Raw genomic sequence first — 18,861 nt, forward strand, 5'->3', positions numbered from 1 at the left:
TCAGTTTTGGGGCTGCCTGGGACTTGCCTTGGGGACCCTCCCCAACAGGCCTGCCCCCACCGGTGACCAAGGGCCTACCTGGGACTCGCCCGAGGCCTGCCTCTGCCACTGCCATTGCCGTTGCCTGAGGCGAGTTTCCACTGTCGCTGCCTAGGACTCTCCTCGGATGACTGGCCTTGGGCACATCCCCAGGACTTCCACCACTGCTACTGCCAAAGGCCCACCTCCAGCAGCAGAGTATGGTCAGCCCGAAATTCGCTGGGCACAGCCGCACGTACGCCAGGGTAGCTGCTGCATTAGGCTCGGTTGTCCCAACCCCGGCCGCAACCGCAACCCCCTTCAGGCACCTGACTAAACGCCTGGGGGTAAAGGCCTATCCCCATTCCAACATGACCATCGAGGCCTGCAGTAAGGCCATGGCTGGTGTGGTCGGCCCACTGGCCATCGTCGCTGCGGCCGGCATGTACGGGAAGGCCGTGTTCTTCCTTAAGACCGAGCAGGCGGTCCACCTGGCCGTGGAGAGGGGACTCACTGTGGGCGGGACACATTTGCCAGTCGATCCTTTGGAGGTCACAGCCCAGAGGGTCGTGATCTCCAATGTCCCGCCCTTCATTGCCAGTGAGCTCCTTCTTCCCCATCTCAACAACTTGGGGGAGATCCGGTCAGGTGTCCAACCGCTCCTGCTCGGTCTTAAGGACCCCGCCCTCCGTCACATATACTCCTTCCGATGCCAGGTATTCATTTGCCTGGCCCGGGAGGAGGTCACGGAGGGCTCTTTCACAATCCTCCACGAGGGTACAGCCTACTGCGCCTTTTGTCGGCGGACGGCGTGCAGTGCCACCTGTGCCGCTAGGTGGGGCAAATTAGAAAAACTGCCCCAACCAGAAGGCTGCCCAGCCCACACCAACGGCTGGTGGTGGCGCCGCCGCACCCACTCCCCCTCCCCGAAGTCAACACCTCAAGCCCCGGCACCGGGGGCTAAGCCGGAGGCTCCAAATGCCTCAGCCTCTGGCAGGGAGGGGGGTGAGCGTCCGATCGGACGGAAGGCGCCCAGGAAGACGCAACGCGTCAAGCCCGCCCACGGGGAGACCACCCTACCCCCATCCCCTTCCCCTCCACCTAGCCCACGAACCACCCCACCCCAGCACGACAATGCCCCTGCGGCCATCCCAGCGTCGCCCCGGCGCGGGAACCCTGACCCCCAAACCCCCAAACCCGTACCTGATCCTGGCCCCAGCCCCAGCCCCAGCCCCAGCCCCAGCCCCAACCCCCACCCTGTTACAGAAACCCCTGGGGCTTCAACACCTGCCCCGGAGACCGAGCCCCACCCAGCCACCCCCTGGCACTAACCTGGGGGGAACCACCACTGCTCTACCTCCTGCAGCGACCGCATCTCTGGGAGAGGAAACTAGGCCCCTGCCCCGCCCGCCATCACCTGATAAACCAGGGGCGGGGCAGGAAGTGACACGGCTGACCCTCCCCATCCTGGCCACGCCCCCTGTCTTCCCCAGCCAATTGTCGAGCGGTGGAGGGGAGGAAGGTGTTATCCTCGCTCCTCCCTCCCAGACTGTTTTTCCGGGGGCCTTGGCCCGGGGGGGAGGACCTTTTCCCCGAGGAGCCGGGTGTCCCGGTGTCGGGAGAGGAGCGGGGCCCCGAGCCTCTGCCGCCCCGCGACCCAAACTCGGGGCGTTCCGGGAAGAGGTGCGCCGAGGAAGGTACTGCTAGTGACCCTGGGGGTGGGGTCACTGGAGGTTTGAGGCCAGTTGGCGGTGCCAGACCAGCCCCCATTCTCTCGGTGGGGGAGGGGTGGGTTACCGAGGGCGACCTCCCGGAGGGGGGTTCTGGATCGGTGGCGGACACCGGGGACGACGCGGAGTCCGTCTCCAGCGACATATTTGAGTCCCAGGTGCCCCCCACCGATCTCCCCCTCATCCCCCTCGAGGAACTCCGGGAGTTTGTCGAGGAAACTCAGAGTCGCCGGGATAGAGCCCAACTGGCGCTCGACCGCTGGAGCTCCTTTGAAAGAGTCTACTGGTCGGCCCACGCTGCGCGCCAGGCGCCCGGGCTTGACGTTAACGAGCGATAGCGAGTCAGAAACTTCCTGGGAGCACTCCTGGTGAGGGCGAGGGACTTCTGTGCCCCTCTCTCGTCCTCCCAGTAAATGTATATATAGTTTTTGGTTAACTGTGTGTACTGATGGTGGTTGCACTATGCTTCCGACATGGAGACAACTACAGCCACCCTCAACATCAACGGCAGCAGGGAGTCACAGCACAGATTCCAGACCCCCTCGGTCCTTCGGTGTGCTTCCTGCAAGAAACCCACACTACCCCGGGAGACGAAGCCACCTGGCTCCTGGAGTGGCGAGGGGGGGGGTCTACATGAGTCACCTCACCCGCAGATCTGGCGGGGTGGCTATCTTGTTGGCCCCGCATTTTCAGCTGGAGATCTTGGGGGTCAGGGAGCCAGTGCCAGGCCTTTTGCTTCACCTGACGGTTCGGCTGGGGGGCGTGGTGCTTCTCTTGGTGAACGTCTACGCTCTCCTAGCCGGGCCGAGGCAAGCGAGCTTCTTCGAAGAAGTGTCCGCTCACCTTGCTTCCATCGACGAGAACCAGTGCGTCGTCCTCGGGGGAGATTTTAACTGCGTCCTCAAGGACAGGGATCACGGCGGTGCCCGCACGAGTTCGGCGTCGGGGAAGAGGTTGGGGGACTTGGTCAAGTCCTTGGACCTGGTGGACGTCTGGCGGAATCTCCATCCTGACTCCATCGCTTTCACCTTCGTGAGGCCTGGGGTCGGAGCGTCCAGAATCGACCGCCTGTACGTTTCGCGGGCGTACGCCTCCTGTTTTCCGAAGGCCTCCACGCGGCAGGTGTCGTGCACGGACCATCACCTGGTGTGGGCGGAACTCCTTCCGTTCGGCGCCAGGTTGGGCTCCGCGTACTGGCACTTTAACAACCTGCTGCTGGAGCACGAGCGGTTCCGGGACTCGTTTCGTCGTTTCTGGGCCGGCTGGAGAAGGAAGCGGGAAGCTTCCCCTCCCTGAGGCTATGGTGGGACGTGGGCAAGGCTCACATCCGCGTCTTCTGTCAGGAGTATGCGAGGGGGTCGACAAAGAGGCGGAAATCCAGGATCGGGGAGTTGGAGAGGGAGATGCTCGACCTGGAGTCACGCCTCGGTCAGCCCGACGCGGACCCGGCCCTGCGCGGGGTGTACGAAGAGAAGAAGGCCGTGCTCCGGGACCTGCAGCTCGTCGGGGCTCGGGGCGCGTACGTGAGGTCGCGGCTCCAGCTCCTCCAGGACCCGGACCGCGGCTCCCCCTTCTTCTACTCGCTGGAAAAAAGGCGTGGCACCCGTCAGCAGCTCCTTGTGCTGCTGGCCGACGACGGGTCCCTCGTCTCGGATCCGGAGGGTATCAGGGCCCACGTCCGATCCTATTACACAGCTCTGTTCTCTCCGGATCCGTCCAGCGAGGATGCTCGCAGAGTTCTGTGGGAGGACCTGCCGCAGCTCAGCCCGGAGGACACCGGAAGGCTCGACGCTCCCGTCACCTTAGAGGAGCTGACCGGCGCCCTTGACCGGCTCTCGAGGGGCAAATCCCCGGGGCTGGACGGGCTGACTGTGGAGTTCTTCAGGGCGTTCTGGGACGTCCTGGGACGTCCTGGGGAGCGACTACGCACAGGTCCTGGGGGAGTGTCTAAATGCCGGAGAGCTGCCCCTTTCTTGGCGCAGGGCAGTCATCGTCCTGCTGCCAAAGAAGGGGGACCTTCGTTCTTTGAAGAACTGGCGTCCGGTCTCCCTCCTCAGCACGGACTACAAAATCTTCGCCAGGGTGTTGTCTTCTCGCCTGGCTTCCGTGCTGGCCCACATGATTCACCCGGACCAGTCCTACACGGTCCCGGGCCGGAGGATACACGACAACGTCCACCTGGTCCGGGACCTGATCCATTTCTGTCGACGGGCTGGTCTGCCGAGCGCCTTCTTGTCTCTCGATCAGGAGAAGGCATTCGACAGGCCGCTGGACAGCACTGCTCCAAGTGCTATCTTACAGGAGCCGAGTGCTGGTCATAAACCAGCTGGTGGCCGCCATGCTGTGGTACCGGCTGGTCACTTTGGTCCCTCCTCCTGGCTTTGTCGCTGACATCCAGAGAACGTTGGTCAACTTCTTCTGGGACAAAAAGATGCACTGGGTCGCTGCGCAGGTTCTGAGTCTCCCTATTGAGGAGGGCGGTCAGTCACTGGTGTGTATCCGCACCCAGGTCTCGTCCTTCTGCCTTCAGACCTTGCAGAGATACCTTTTACGTCGAGCCTCCTCCTAGGTGGTGCGCCCTGGCGACGTATTTTTTTCTGCCAGGTGCGTAACCTCAACTACGACACGCAGCTCCTGTTCGTCGACCGTGACGGTTTGGAGGTCGCCCTCAAGGTGCTGCCTGTCTTTTACCAGGACCTGATCACTGTCTGGAACATGGTCGAATCGCGTCGCGCCTACCCTCCGGCAGGAGTAGCGGCTGTCGTCAGGGAGCCGTTGCTCAGGAATCCGCACCTCCGTGCTCGTGGGTTCGAGTGGCTGTCGGAGGGGAGGGCCGTGGCGGCGAGGATGACCAGGGTCGGGGACGTGCTGGGTGCCGGGGGCCTGGGCTGGACGTTGCCGCAAGACATAGCGAGCAGGGCAGCGGTAGACGTCCGGTACGTGGCCACCGCCATCCGACGCCTTAAAACGGCGGTGCTCGGACCCGACATAGTGCACCAGTTGGAGGACGCTCAGGTGTGCGGTGGGATCCCGTCCGCGCTCACCCCAGCCCGGACGGAATTGCACATTGGCCCCAAGGTCCTGTACTTCCCGCGGGAGCCTGTGCCCCACAACCTGAGCCTCCTCCAAAAATTTAATTTTGTTTCTTTTCAGGGGGTGAAAACGTGGGCCCTGTATCGACTGCTGCTGCACACCGTCCACCTCTTCTCCCTCATCCACCGCCTGGACACGCCCTGGCGTGCCCATTTGCCACCGGGCGGTGGGGATACCCAGTGGAGAGCTCTCTACACGGGAGTCCTCCCCCTTTCTCACGGGGATCGGGGGTGGAGGGTGCTGCATGCAGCAGTCCCCTGCACCAGCAGATTGCGGTGGTTCACGGACTCCCAGCCCAACTGCTTGTTCTGTGGTGCTGTGGAGTCCGTGGACCATGTGTATATTGGGTGTGGGCGTTTGCACTCCCTCTTTGATTTCCTCAAAAACCTCCTCCTCTGCTTTTGGTTGCACTTCAGTCCCACGCTCCTGATCTTCGGGCACCCGGTATGGAGGAGGGAGGGCAGGTCTGAAGACCTCCTCGTGGGTCTGCTCCTGGGCCTGGCCAAGTTGGCCATAAACAGGTCCAGGCAGCGGGCCGTGGAGGGGGTCGTGAGGGCCGACTGCCTGCCCCTCTTCCGCGGTTACGTTAGAGCCCGGGTGTCCACCAACACCCTGTAGTTGTTCAGGGAGAGGTGGGCGCCGCAGGGAGTGGAGTGCATCATTTTCCCCCTCCAACTCTATTTTGATTTAGTCCCTGCCCTCCCCTTCACTGTTTGATCACACAGCATTGCCCTTTGTGAAGGGCACTGCTCGTCATTGGACCAAAACAAAAGAATCAAAGGCTTTACTAAAATTCAAGTAAACAGCATCTACTGCCCTGCCTTCATCAATCTTTCTGGTTACTTCCTCAAAAAAGTCAATCAACTTTGAGAGATGCAATTTGCCTTGCACAAAAACATGCTGATGATCCCTAATCAGTCCCTGCCTCTCCAGATGTATGTACATCCTATCTTTCACAATCCCCTCCAACAACTTACCCACACTGATCTCAAACTCACAGGTCTATAGTTCCCAGGCTTTTCCTTAGTCTTTCTTACGTAAAGGCTCGACATTACCCAGCCTCTAGTCCTCCAACACCTCACCCAAGTTCTAGATGATATCAATATTTCTGCCAGGGAAAATTCCTTTTGCAAAAAAGATTATGAATTCACTCTTTCTCATTGCATAATACAAGATCCAAAATATGCCTGTAGGGAAGGAAATCTGCTGTCCATAATTGGTCTGGTCTACATGAGACTCCAGATCCACAGCCTTGTGGGAAGTTAGGGATGGTCAATAAATGCTGGTCCAGCCAGCGATGCCCATGGACAAATGTGGGCAGCACGGTGGCACAGCGCCAGATATCCGGGTTCATTTCCCGCCTCAGGCGACTGACTGTGTGGAGTTTGCACGTTCTCCCCGTGTCTGCGTGGGCTTCCTCCGGGTGCTCCGGTTTCCTCCCGCAGTCCAAGGATGTGCAGGTCATGTTAAATTGCCTGAAGTGTTAGGTAAAGGGTAAATGTAGGGGTATGGGTGGGTTGCGCTTCGGTGGGTCGGTGTGGACTTGTTGGGCCGAAGGGCCTGTTTCCACACTGTAAGTAATCTAATCTAATAAAATAAAAGGAGTAGAAGGCCAGGATATGTGAGCTCCAAATCTCAGATTGCTAGAGAACCAGGAAACAAATAAGAGAGAAATAAAAAGACAGACAGACAAGTAATACAGACCAAAGCTGTGGATGGTAGCCAGAAAACTGGGAAGTGATAGTGGGGTAGGCTGCAGGAGACCTAGATGACCCACCTTGGCAAAATCTCTCAGCTAGAAAGATCCTTTTTTATGTCTAGTAGATAAGGCAATTGAAGCTAAGTGGACACAAGAAGGTAGCCATAACAGCTCTTCTGATCGAACACTGGCTGATCAGAAATCAGGAGTTAAGCCAAACAACATACTGGAAGACTGGCAACATTGGAGGGGCTGCACGGTGGCTCAGTAGTTAGCATTGCCGCCTCACAGCACTAGCACCTGTAACTCATTGCGTTCGCATTTTGAATATGACTATTTGCCCATTTTTATGGATATGAGTTTATAGAACAACACATTATAGAACAACATATCCATGGGCAGCATGGTGGCACAGTGGTTAGCACTGCTGCCTCACAGTGCCAGAGACCCGGGTTCAATTCCAGCCTCAGGCGACTGTCTGTGTGGAGTTTGCACATTCTCCCCGTCTCTGCATGGGTTTCCTCCGGGTGCTCCGGTTTCCTCCCACAGCAGTCCAAGGATGTGCAGGTCAGGAGAATTTGCCATGCCAGATTGCCCATATTGTTAGGTACTGGGTGGGTTACTCCTCTTCAGAGGGTCGGTGTGGGTCGAAGGGCCTGTTTCCACACTGTAGGGAATCTAATCTAATCTAATATCCATTGTAAAATTCAATTCCTCAAAGATATGCTCTTCCACTAATACTTAACTTCATTGCCATTTCAGGGATAAATATTGGCTGCTGAAGAACAACCCACCCAGATCCATTCCCCTACACTTACCCCTTACCTAACACTAAACTGGCAATTTAGCATAGCCAATTCACCTTACCCGCACATCTTTGGACTGTGGGAGGACCCGGAGCACCTGGAGGAAACCCACACAAACACAGGAAAAATGTGCAAACTCCAAACAGACAGTTGCCTGAGGCAGGAATTGAACCTAGGTCTCTGGCGCTGTGAGGCAGCAGTGCTAACCACTGTGCCACCGTGTTGCCCATGGATGTGTTGTTCTATAAACTCATATCCATAAAAATGGGCAAATATTTATATTCAAAATGCAAGCGCAATGATTTACAGGCTCAGTATGAAGAATTGTCAAAGTTAATAATATTTGTTATTAAAACTTTTGATCAGGTTTTTGAAACGTGATTACTGAGCTAAGCTAAATCAGAGCAGAAGGCATTCAATATCATGTCACATCCTTAAACATCCTTATTTATTAATGTAACTGTGGTGAAGATGTATCAGTACATTTTAATATTACTGAATATTTTGCTAGGAAAGATGTCACGTATGAAGAAAATTAAAATGAGAAAATTCATCACCTGAACTCAAGTTCTGCCAATGTTAAATACTCAAATGCTTGTTCATAGGCCCCTTTCTTCATATCAGATTTGCCAGCTTCGTGCAGAATCAAGGCTGTTAGAATAATCTGCCACCAAACAAATACATGAAGCAAATTAACAAAATAGAATCGAAAGGAAACGTTTTAACGCATTGTCTGATTGTGCTATGGATGACATTAGCACAGTATGTTGCATTCTCATCTCTGAACCAGCAGGTTGAGAGTTCAAATTCTAAAATGAAATGCCAGGGCATACGGAGGGAGTATGTCACTGACATACAGTGGCTGCAGTGTGTACTATCTACAAGATGTATAGTAGTAACTCACCAAGAATCCTGTAACAGTACCTTCCAAATCTGCTACCTCTATCACCAAGCTAACACAAGGGCAGCAGATGTTAAGGAACACAATAGAATCACATAATCCCTACAGTGCAGAAAGAGGCCATTCATACCATCAAGTTGTTAAGTTTGTTTTGAGATTCTTACACACTTGATGCAACTGCAACACACCAACTTCTATCAACAACCAAAATTTTATTAAGCACAGTACAGTACAAACTTCCTGGAAGAATGTTTAACATATACTTCACAGGGCTTGTGGAGTAGCATCAAAAGCCCTCCCCAAGCAAAGGACGCAGTCCTTCCTTTATACAAAATATTTACATCACAGTTAGTAATGCCCATAAAACAACCCCCAGCCACTCCCTCTCAGTCACAAGCCATTCAAGACACAATGCATGGACCACATCATCTCCAGATACAATGTAATGTAAATCATCCCTGAATCCCCAGATTAATTGTATTTTTGTAACTATAGGGGAATAGCCAAATTCCAACTATAATGTTCTTATTGATTTCTGAATAGGGGATGAAAATGTAAATAGTAGGAGATGACAATGTAAATGGCTTTGAATGGCAAGGAGATGGCCATGTAAATGGCTCTGAATAATAGGACTGGATAATGTAATTTCTTACAATCTATCTGTAAATCAGAGACATACCACCCTAGCCTCAAGACATCCAATTTCCTGTGGGTCAGCAGAGCAAGTTAGCTCTTTAATATCACCAAGTGTGCACTAACAATCTGAAGAGTATCCACCCAGCCCCAGCCCCCTACCCTATCCCATAATTCAGCATTTCCCATGGCTAATCTGCCTAGCCTGCACACTACAGACAATTTCACATTGCCAGCCACCTAATCTGCCCATCTTTGGACTATGGGAGAAAGCCTGACCACCTGACAGAAACAGATACAAGGAGAATGTGTAAACTCCACACAGACAGTCACCCAAGGCTGGAATCAAACACAGGTCCCTGGTACTGTGAGCCAACAGTGCTAACCACTCAGCTATTGTTCCACCACCAGCAGCAAGCTCCTCTCCAAGCTACTCACCATCCCGATTTGGAAATATATTAATGTTCCTTCACTTTCACAGGTCAAAATCCTAGTTTCCTCCTTTACACCAGTGTAAGTACACTGCACAGACTGCAATGGTTCAAGTTGGCAGTTCAAAACCCTTTTCTGCCCTGGGGATGAGCAATAAATGCTGGCATAGTCAGCTATACCCATATTTAATGGATTAATACAAATGAAACAGAAATTGCCTTTCAAACTGGTCCAGATCATGCATGTTTCACCATTAAGGATAGAGAGAGAGAAAAGAGAGAGAGAAGAATCAGCAAAAAGAAACTAAGCCGAGGAATCATAAAAAAAATCACTAGAACTTCAGCACCAAACATGGAATTTCTTTCAAACTTAATTTGCCCTGTCTGGTACATTTACATAAGAGACAATTTTACTCTGTCCACTTTTTGAGGCTCGGTTGCTCCTAATGCAGCATAAAGAATGACCACAAAGTATTGCAAAGAGTGGTTTAAAATGCTAATCACAAGTGTAGTATATGCCAATCCAACCGGGGAGTCTGGGAGAAAGGGAGGGACAATGGAAACCTTACTCAAGGCATAAAGACCTGCAGATTAGTCAAAGGCATGAGAACGATGCAATGCAGTTCAATGGGGACCTCCTGATGAAAGAGCATTTGTCTGGCCATTCATACAAAATAACACAACTACTGGCACTGAAAACTATTTCTGAACAGTGTACCTCAACTCCACTTGTTCACTTTCACTTCATATCCATAAATACGTGTAATTAACCAAAACCTTTCAAGTTGAATCTTGAACATTTTAAAGATCCAACATCGACAGTGTGTTTGGGAGAAGGGTCAAGGTTTTTTTGTGAAAAAGACCTTCCTGACTTCATTCATCATTAGTCTCACTCCACTTGTAACATCTGCCCACTTTCGCTTTTCTTTCCCTAAGTCACATTATTTTCTCAATTACCATTTTCTTAAGCTTATATTAAATCCAATTAGTCACTGCACTTATATTTCCCTTGGACTGAAAGTCATTTGCATTCCTTATTCCTTCCAGTGAACAGCAATTATTTAACATTTTCATTATTTTCTTCTCATAGTCTCACTTGAAACTGTGTGGAATGGACCTTTGTGAATCAAACTACTGTTTATCTCTTAATCTACTTGTAAAACCTTTTTGATGTTGGTTCTGTCATTGCTTGCAAATGTTTTGCACACAGTCACATTTCTTGTGTCCTTTGATTGTTTTTGATGCATCTCTCAGTCTGCTGGCTTCTCCAACTTTAGCAATAAAGTAAGGCTTTTAGTTTAACTCGATATAGTCTCTGATCTCATTTATTGAATGTGGTTGAAGGCAGAAGTCAGACCCGAAGGGTTCTAATGTGCTGAGGCAACACAATATTCAATTTGTGTTCAGGAAAGGGACTGATCAACATTAGAAATGGACTTCTAAAGAAGGCATACAATCAGGAGCATGAGTTCAGGTGACTAGCTCGCCAACCTGGACTAGTCCCCCCCCCCCCCCCCCGTAGGATGGAGAAGGAAACTGCAGGGAATGGCACATTAGAAGTGTGGAGCTGATTCAAGAAAAAGCTCCTGTGTGTCCTAGCTAAGTATGTACCTGTCATGCAGGGAGGACGCTGTAGAGCACGGGAGTCCTAGTTTATGAAGGAAGTGGAATCTCTGATCAAGAGGAAGAAGGCGGCTTATGTTAGGATGAGATGTGAAGGCTGTTAGGGAGCTTGAGGGTTACAAGGTAGCCAGGAAAGACCTAAAGAGAGAGCTCAGAACAGCCAGGAGGAGACATGAGAAATTGTTGGCGGATTGGATCAGGGTAAACCCTAAGGCTTTCTATAGGTATTTAAGGAAGAAAAGAATGACAAGAGTAAGATTAGGGCCAATCAAGGATAGTAGTGGGAAGTTGTGTGCGGAGTCAGAAGAGATAGGTAAAATACTTAATGTTGTATGAAGACAGATGTATGAAGACAGATTGGATCAGTAGAAACTATATTCACTGGAACTTAGAAGAATGAGGAGTGATCTCATAGAAACATGTATAATTAGATTAAATTAGATTCCCTAGTGTGTGAAAACAGGCCCTTCGGCCCAAGTAGTCCACATCGACCCTCTGAAGGGTAACCCACCCAGACCCATTTCCCTCTGACTAATGCACCTAACACTATGGGCAAGTTAGCATGGCCAATTCACCTGACCTGGACTAACAACCTAGTTAACATGAATTCAACATGGCAATGTGATAATGTGAAAATTACATGGTTCTGAAGTCACAAAGCTCACAACAGTAAAAGTGACTGTAAAACTTATTGGGTTGTCACTAAAACACATGTTCATTTACATCTTATTATGGAAGGAAAGTTGCCATCCCACTCTTAGCCAATGTATGTCTCTATATCAGCACAAATGTGTCACATTTTAACCAGTCACTTCATGTGTAAGACAGATCTTTGCAGAAATCGCACTCAGTACCTAATTGTCTATTATCATCCAGACTCTATTACCTCAAAAACTTATTAATTTTGTGAGTGTTGCAGTATAGATAAGCACTGAGATGGCTTTCTCAGTTGGACAGAGCATGTAACATTTTATATTATTTAATTTTGATTTACAACTGCATAACACTACTAATCTTAATGTTTTGGTCTGTACTGTAGATTATCTTTTCCTAACTTAACAGATAACTTAATATCAAAGATTGATTAAATGCTTATATTTTATAAATGTAACATAGGAAAGAAGGAAGGGGAACAAAGTTAAGGATTTGATTTTGTGGTTGTACAAAACAGCCAGTAAACACCTTTAAATTTCTTTTCATTTTGTATTCTTATCATGAAGAAGTGATGATGCATTCACAAATATCACTCATAAATATGTACCGCTGGAAAATATGTATAGGTATGGGGAAGACAAAACAAAATCATCTGAATGATTTGTTTCTCATTCTAAATAATTTTTAAAACTTCAGAAGATGAAAAATTTAAAATGTAAGTTAACTATATATAAAAGTGCAATATTTGTAAATAGCTGAATATTTTTATTTGTTTTTATTGTAAATGCATTATACTCTTGCCCTGCCAGCCCTTCCGGTACTTTTCAAACAAGTTCTTCAGAACAAAGAAGCTGATGAAGGTAGCACCACCACTTTACGCTGTGAGCTTACTAAGCCTAATACTCCGGTAGAGTGGAGAAAGGGGACAATGGTGCTTCATCCCAGTGACAAGTATGAAATAAAACAAATGGGTTCAATTGCTGAACTGTCAATCTGCAATCTGAAACAAGGAGATGCTGGAGAATGTGTGTGTGATTCGGGTGACCAACAGACCACAGCTTCGCTTAAAGTGAAAGGTATGGAAAAATATTTTTATAGTAATAATAATAATTTATTCAGAGTACACAAAGAGATCACTTCACCTTTCTGTCACTTTGCTTTAATTTTTAACAAGCTGATTTATGAGTTTGTGTTCCATTTAAATGTATTTGCAATTTTTTCAGGGCTTGCTTGCCTCCACTGTCTAATTTCCAAAATTTCCCAGATATCTGATATGCATTCATAAAAGAAACCTTCAACACTTCTTTATTGCTATTTAAATGCCTACTCATTACTACCTCTGTTGCCTGTTGAAATGGAATTCATTTTTACTGTTCTTGTGTTAAATCGTTGCCTACGAATGTAGATTTACCTGAAATCAGTCATTTTTAACACCAAACAGATGCCAAGATATGGCTTGAAAATACATGTGCAACTCCACACTGGAACTGCACATTTACATGAAACTGGCATTAGCCCTATTCATTTCAGGCTCATTTGTAAAATTTATCTTTTTCTTGACCACAGCATGCACCTTACATAGATTAGATTAGATTACTTACAGTGTGGAAACAGGCCCTTCGGCCCAACAAGTCCACACCGACCCGCCGAAGCACAACCCACCCATACCCCTACATTACCTAACACTACGGGCAATTTAGCATGGCCAATTCACCTGACCTGCACATCTTTGGACTGTGTGAGGAAACCGGAGCACCCGGAGGAAACCCACGCAGACACGGGGAGAACATGCAAACTCCACACAGTCAGTCGCCTGAGGCAGGAATTGAACCCAGGTCCCTGGCACTGTGAGGCAGCAGTGCTAACCACTGTGCCGCACACATACTGTGGTTGTTTCTTCAAGGTCAAAACAGTCAAACTAACAATCCTTAAATGGAAGCTCTGGAGACTGAAAAGTTTGACTTGTTTTTCTTACTTTGGAGGCAGGAGGAGTGGAAGGGCCCTTACCAGATTTACAACAAAACAACTGTCTGCTGCCAGTGACCACTCACTCACCTGCTGAATTATTCCTTTTGCCTAGACATGCCTACTGACTTACACTAGCTCCTGGTTTAGCCACATCTTTATTTCCAGTTCTTACCCTTCTGCCTTTATGCCTTCTTGCAATCAATATTCCCTTTAACATGTATTTTTTGGTGCAATTCCCTTTAAAATGCTTTCCCACAACCACAGTATTTATCAAGCAATTGGGCCTGTCTGGAACTCACAGACATTTATAGAACAGAAAGATGCCATTGGCACATCATGCAACCTGGGGTGGACAAAATCCCTGAGAGTTTTCTTAAAACTAGATTAGCTTCCCTACAGTATGGAAACAGGCCATTTGACCCAGCAAGTCCACACCAATCCTCTGAAGAGTAACCCACACAGACCCATTTCTCTCTGACTAATGCACCTAACACTATGGGCAATTTAGCATGGCCAATTCACCTGACCTGCACATCTTTGGAATCTGGGAGGACACTGGAGCACTCAGAAAACTCACGCAGACACAGGGAGAATGTGCAAACTCCACACAGACAGTCGCCTGAGGCTGGAATCGAACCTGGAACCCTGGTGCTGTGAGACAGCAGTGCTAACCACTGAGCCATCATGCCACTCCAGGACTAAACAGGGTAAATGCTAGAAGCATATTCCCAATGACTGGGAAGTCCAGATACATGGGTTACAGTCTAAACAGGTAGGCTATTTAGGACTGAGATGAGGAGAAATTTCTTAACGCAGAAAATGAAGACTCTGTGGAATTCTCTGCCACAGACAGTGGTAGAGGCCAAAACGAAGAATATTTTCAAGAAGGAATTAGATATAGTTCTTAGGGCTAAAAAGGATCAAAGGGCATGAGGAGAAAGTGTGAACAAGAGACTAAGTTGCGTGATTGTTCATGGTCATATTGAATGGTGGAGCAGGCTTGAAGAGCCAAATGGCCTAAACTGTTGCTCCTATTTTATAGAGTCATAGAGTCTGCATCACAGAAAAAGGCCCTTTGGCCTACCAAATCTGCACCAGTCAAAAACCTAATTATTCTAATCCTATTTTTCAGCTTTTGACTTATAGGCTTTTAAGCCTTGGCACCACAAGTACCACATAGAGATGTACAGCAAGGAAGCAGACCTTTCAATCCCACTCCGGGATACACATGGCAAGTACTTCACACAGAGGGTGGTGGGCATCTGGAATGCATTGCCAGCAGAGGTGGTAAAGGCAGGCACGGTACATTAACTTAAGTTGCATCTGGACAGATGCATGAGTAGTTGGGGAGTAGAGGGTTACAGATGTTTAGGAATTGACCGACAGGTTTAGACAGTACATTTGGATCAGCTCAGGCTTGGAGGGCTGAAGCAGTGTAAATTTTCTTTGTTCTTTGACCAGATAGCCGAAATTAATCCAGTCCCATTTGCCAGAATGTGGCCTTTATCCTTCCTATTCATGTACCCATCCAAATGCCGTTAAATGGTGTAATTGTACCAGACCCCAGCACTTACTTTGGTAGCTCATTCGACACATGCACCACCCTCTGCATGAAAACGTTGTCGCTTAAGTTCTTTTTAAATCTTTCCCCTCTTACCTTAAACCTAATGTTGGACTTCCTGATACCAGGGAAAAGACCTTGTCTATTTATCCTATCCATGCCCCTCATAATTTTGTAAACCTCTATGAGGTCATCCCTCAGCCTCCAATGCTCCAGGTAAGACAGCCCCAGCCTGTTCAGCCTCTCCCTATAGCTACACCCTCCAACCCTGGCAACATCCTTGTAAATCTTTTCTGAACCCTTTCAGGTTTCACAACTTCTTTCCTATAGGAGGGAGACCAGAACTGCACACAATATTCTGAAAGTGGCCTCAACAATGTCCTACACAGCTGCAACATGATCTCCCACCTCCTATACTCAATGCACTGACTAACAAAAGGAAAGTATACCAAATGTCACCTTCACTATCCTGTCTACCTGTGATTCCACATTCAATGAACCTGCACTCAAAGCTATCTTTGTTCAGCAACACTTCGCAGAACTTTACCATTAAGTGTATAAGTCCTGCCCTGATTTGCCTTTCCAATTTGCAGCACCCCACTTTAATCCAAATTAAACTCCATCTGCCGTTCCTTGGCCCATTGGCCTATCTGATGAGGATCCGGTTATAATTTGAGGTAATCATCTTCACTGTCCATTACACCTCCAATTTTGGTGTCATCTTACTAACTATGCTTCCTATGTACACATCCAAATCATTTATAAAAATGACAAAAACCAGTGGACCTGGCAGCAATCCTTGTGGCACACACTGGTCACAGGTCTCCAGTCTGAAAAGCAACTCTCCACCATCACCCGCTGTCTTCTAGTTTCGAGCCAATTCTGTATCCAAATGGATAGTACTTCCTGTATTCCATGAGATCTATACTTAGAACATTACAGCGCAGTACAGGCCCTTCGGCCCTCGATGTTGCGCTGACCTATGGAACCAATCTGAAACCCATCTAACCTACACTATTCCATTCTCATCCATATGCCTATCCAATGACCATTTAAATGCCCTTAACCTTGCTAACCAGTCTACCATGCAGAACCTTGTCAAACACCTTACTGAAATCTATATAGATCATACCCATTGCTCTGCCCTCATGAATCCTTTTCGTTACTTCTTCAAAAACATAAACAAGTTAGTGAGACACAATTTCTATTGCACAAAGCCATGTTAACTATCCCTAATCATCCTTGCCTTTCGAAATGTTAATAAATCATGTCCCTCTGGATTCCCTCCAACAATTTGTCCACCACCAATATCGGGCTCACCGGTCTTTAGTTCCCTGGTTTTTTCTTACCATCTTTCTTAAATGATGGTATCATGTTAGCCAATCTTCAGTCTTCCAGCACCTCATTTGTGGCTATTGATGATACAAAGATCTCAGCAAAGGGCCCAGCAATCACTTTCCTAGCTTCTCAGGTAGACCTAATCAGGTCCTGTGGGGACTTATTTTAAGACATCCAATACTGCCTCCTCTGTAAATGGAAATTTTTAAAGATGCTCAATTTACCTCTGACTATTAGCGTTGTATAGAGTAATCCCAATAAGGTGATCATCTTTTTCTTATTTCTCAGTTCCGTCCAAATAACGTTCCTGGGTGTATACCCAGGAATATCCTCCATAAGTGCAGCCATAATGTTATCCCTAATCAAAAACGCCATTTCTCCTTCTTCTACTTCTACTGCCCTTACAGATAGAGAGCTCCACCTTCCACCATCTTCTACCATGCCTTCTAAATCCACTTGCCCCTTACCTTAAATCTATGCTCCTGGGCATTGTTCCTTCCAGCAAGGAGAAAACTTCCTTCCTGTCTATGTTATTGAAACCCCTCATAATTTTAAACATCTCAATCATGCCTTTCTCAGTCTCTTGTGCTCCAAGGAAAACAATCTCAGTCTGTTCAAACTCTCTTCATAACCAGCACTCTCTAGCCCAGGCAACATCTTGATAGATCACCCCCCTTATCCTCTCCAGTGTTGTCACGTCCCTCTTATAAAGGAGGGTTATGTTTCACAGGTAAGTTACGTCTGGCTCAGCTACACATGGAAGCAACTGAATCATCAGTAGATGCACAGAACATTTCCTACAAGCCTCCAAACCATTTTTTTTCCAGTTGTGTCTCGTCTAGGGTACAAAATACAGGTTCAAGGATAAACATATTAGCAAATCGTGCAAACACTTCAAAAATATAGTCATTGGCTGCAAAGTGCTGACAACTTGACACTTGCTACAAAAGAAAGTACAGGTTTTTTTATTTGCTGGAGCTGTTGTATGGGTTTGGAGATGTGAGAAGGCTAAATCCGTTTTCCTGCAAACACTCACCACTCGTTTCTCCTCAGGAACCTCAATAATTTCCCCCTGGTGGTTTACTATTTTTAAGTGAGGGTGTTCAAAATCTTCACCTGAAAACAAAACAAAAAAGGTCACTGTATGATTGCATCATTTCAAACAAGAATAAAATGTGCCCTACAGATGTATCTTGTCCACACCTTTTGCACCTCACTCTGAACCCCTGTTATTCTAATCCTTGACATATGTCCATTCCTTAAACTATTCAATTATAGTTTCTGGAAATCCCTACCAAAAATATTTCATCTCACATCTCCTTTCCAAACCGAATAATTCTTCTAAAACAAATCAAAGAACTGAAAATTCTGAAGATCTGAAACAGAAATTGCTGGAGAAACTCAACAGGTCTGGCAGCATCTGCAGAGAGACAGAGTATACATTTTGGTTCCTGTGACCCTTCTACAGAACTGATAGTAGCGAGGAAAAGGTGATATATATCTGGTGATGGGGCATGGAGGAGCAAAAGGAATGAGTTGATAGGCAAAGATGGAACCTAGAGATAGAGAGAGAGTAGCTGAAAATGTGTTGCTGGAAATGCGCAGCAGTCAGGCAGCATCCAAGGAACAGGAGAATCGACATTTCGGGCATAAGCCCTTCTTCCTGAAGAAGGGCTTATGCCCGAAACGTCGATTCTCCTGTTCCTTGGATGCTGCCTGACCTGCTGCGCTTTTCCAGCAACACATTTTCAGCTCTGATCGCCAGCATCTGCAGTCCTCACTTTCTCCTCCATAGAGAGAGAGTAAACAACACAGCCAGGTAGACAAAAGGAATGCATAATATAAGCCAGGGAGAGAGAAAAACTGATAATGGGGACCATACATTAGGGAGAATAGGCTGGCTGTGCTGAAAGCAGCCCACGTCATGACAGGGCCTGGGGTGTGGAGGTGGCTAAAGGACATGGAAGAGGGTGTTTAGGCCCTAAATTATTGTACTGAATATTGAGTCCTCAAGGCTAAAGGGTTCCCAAGCAGCAAAATTACATATTGTTCTTCCAGCTTGCGCTGAGTGTCACTGGAGCACTGCAGCAATGCTGAGACGGAGATGTTTGCCAGGGAACAGGATGGGGTGTTGAAATGGCAGGCAACTGGAAACTCAGACCTGGAGGGTCTGTTTCCATTTCCAATATAAACCCTGATGTGGATGTGCTGGTGTTAGACTGGGATGGACGCATGGCACTAGATTATAGTCCAACAGGTTTATTTGAAACACAAAAATCACAAACCTTTGGAGCACTGTCCTCCATCAGGTGTCAGATGAAGGAGCAGGGCTCTGGAAGCTTGTGATTTCATGATTTCAAACAAACTTGTTAGACTATAATTTGGTGTTGTGTGACTTCTGACTTC

The 18,861-nt window shown here is 48.1% G+C and overlaps 1 protein-coding gene across 2 annotated transcripts in view; it reads right to left on the reverse strand.

Annotated features, from left to right (window-relative positions):
• The window catches only part of LOC132816154 (NEDD8 ultimate buster 1-like), a 64,183-nt gene that overhangs the window by 19,119 nt on the left and 26,203 nt on the right, over positions 1 to 18,861 (reverse strand). For both annotated transcript variants that reach the window (XM_060825626.1, XM_060825627.1), the window contains 2 exons: positions 17,492 to 17,571; positions 7,904 to 8,010 (listed from right to left, as the gene is read on the reverse strand). In XM_060825626.1, coding sequence (XP_060681609.1) covers positions 7,904 to 8,010; positions 17,492 to 17,571 — 187 coding nt within the window. The remainder of the gene's footprint in view (positions 1 to 7,903; positions 8,011 to 17,491; positions 17,572 to 18,861) is intronic.

The sequence above is a fragment of the Hemiscyllium ocellatum genome, chromosome 5 (genome assembly GCF_020745735.1).
Source record: "Hemiscyllium ocellatum isolate sHemOce1 chromosome 5, sHemOce1.pat.X.cur, whole genome shotgun sequence".
In the NCBI taxonomy this organism is placed as follows: Eukaryota; Metazoa; Chordata; class Chondrichthyes; order Orectolobiformes; family Hemiscylliidae; genus Hemiscyllium; species Hemiscyllium ocellatum.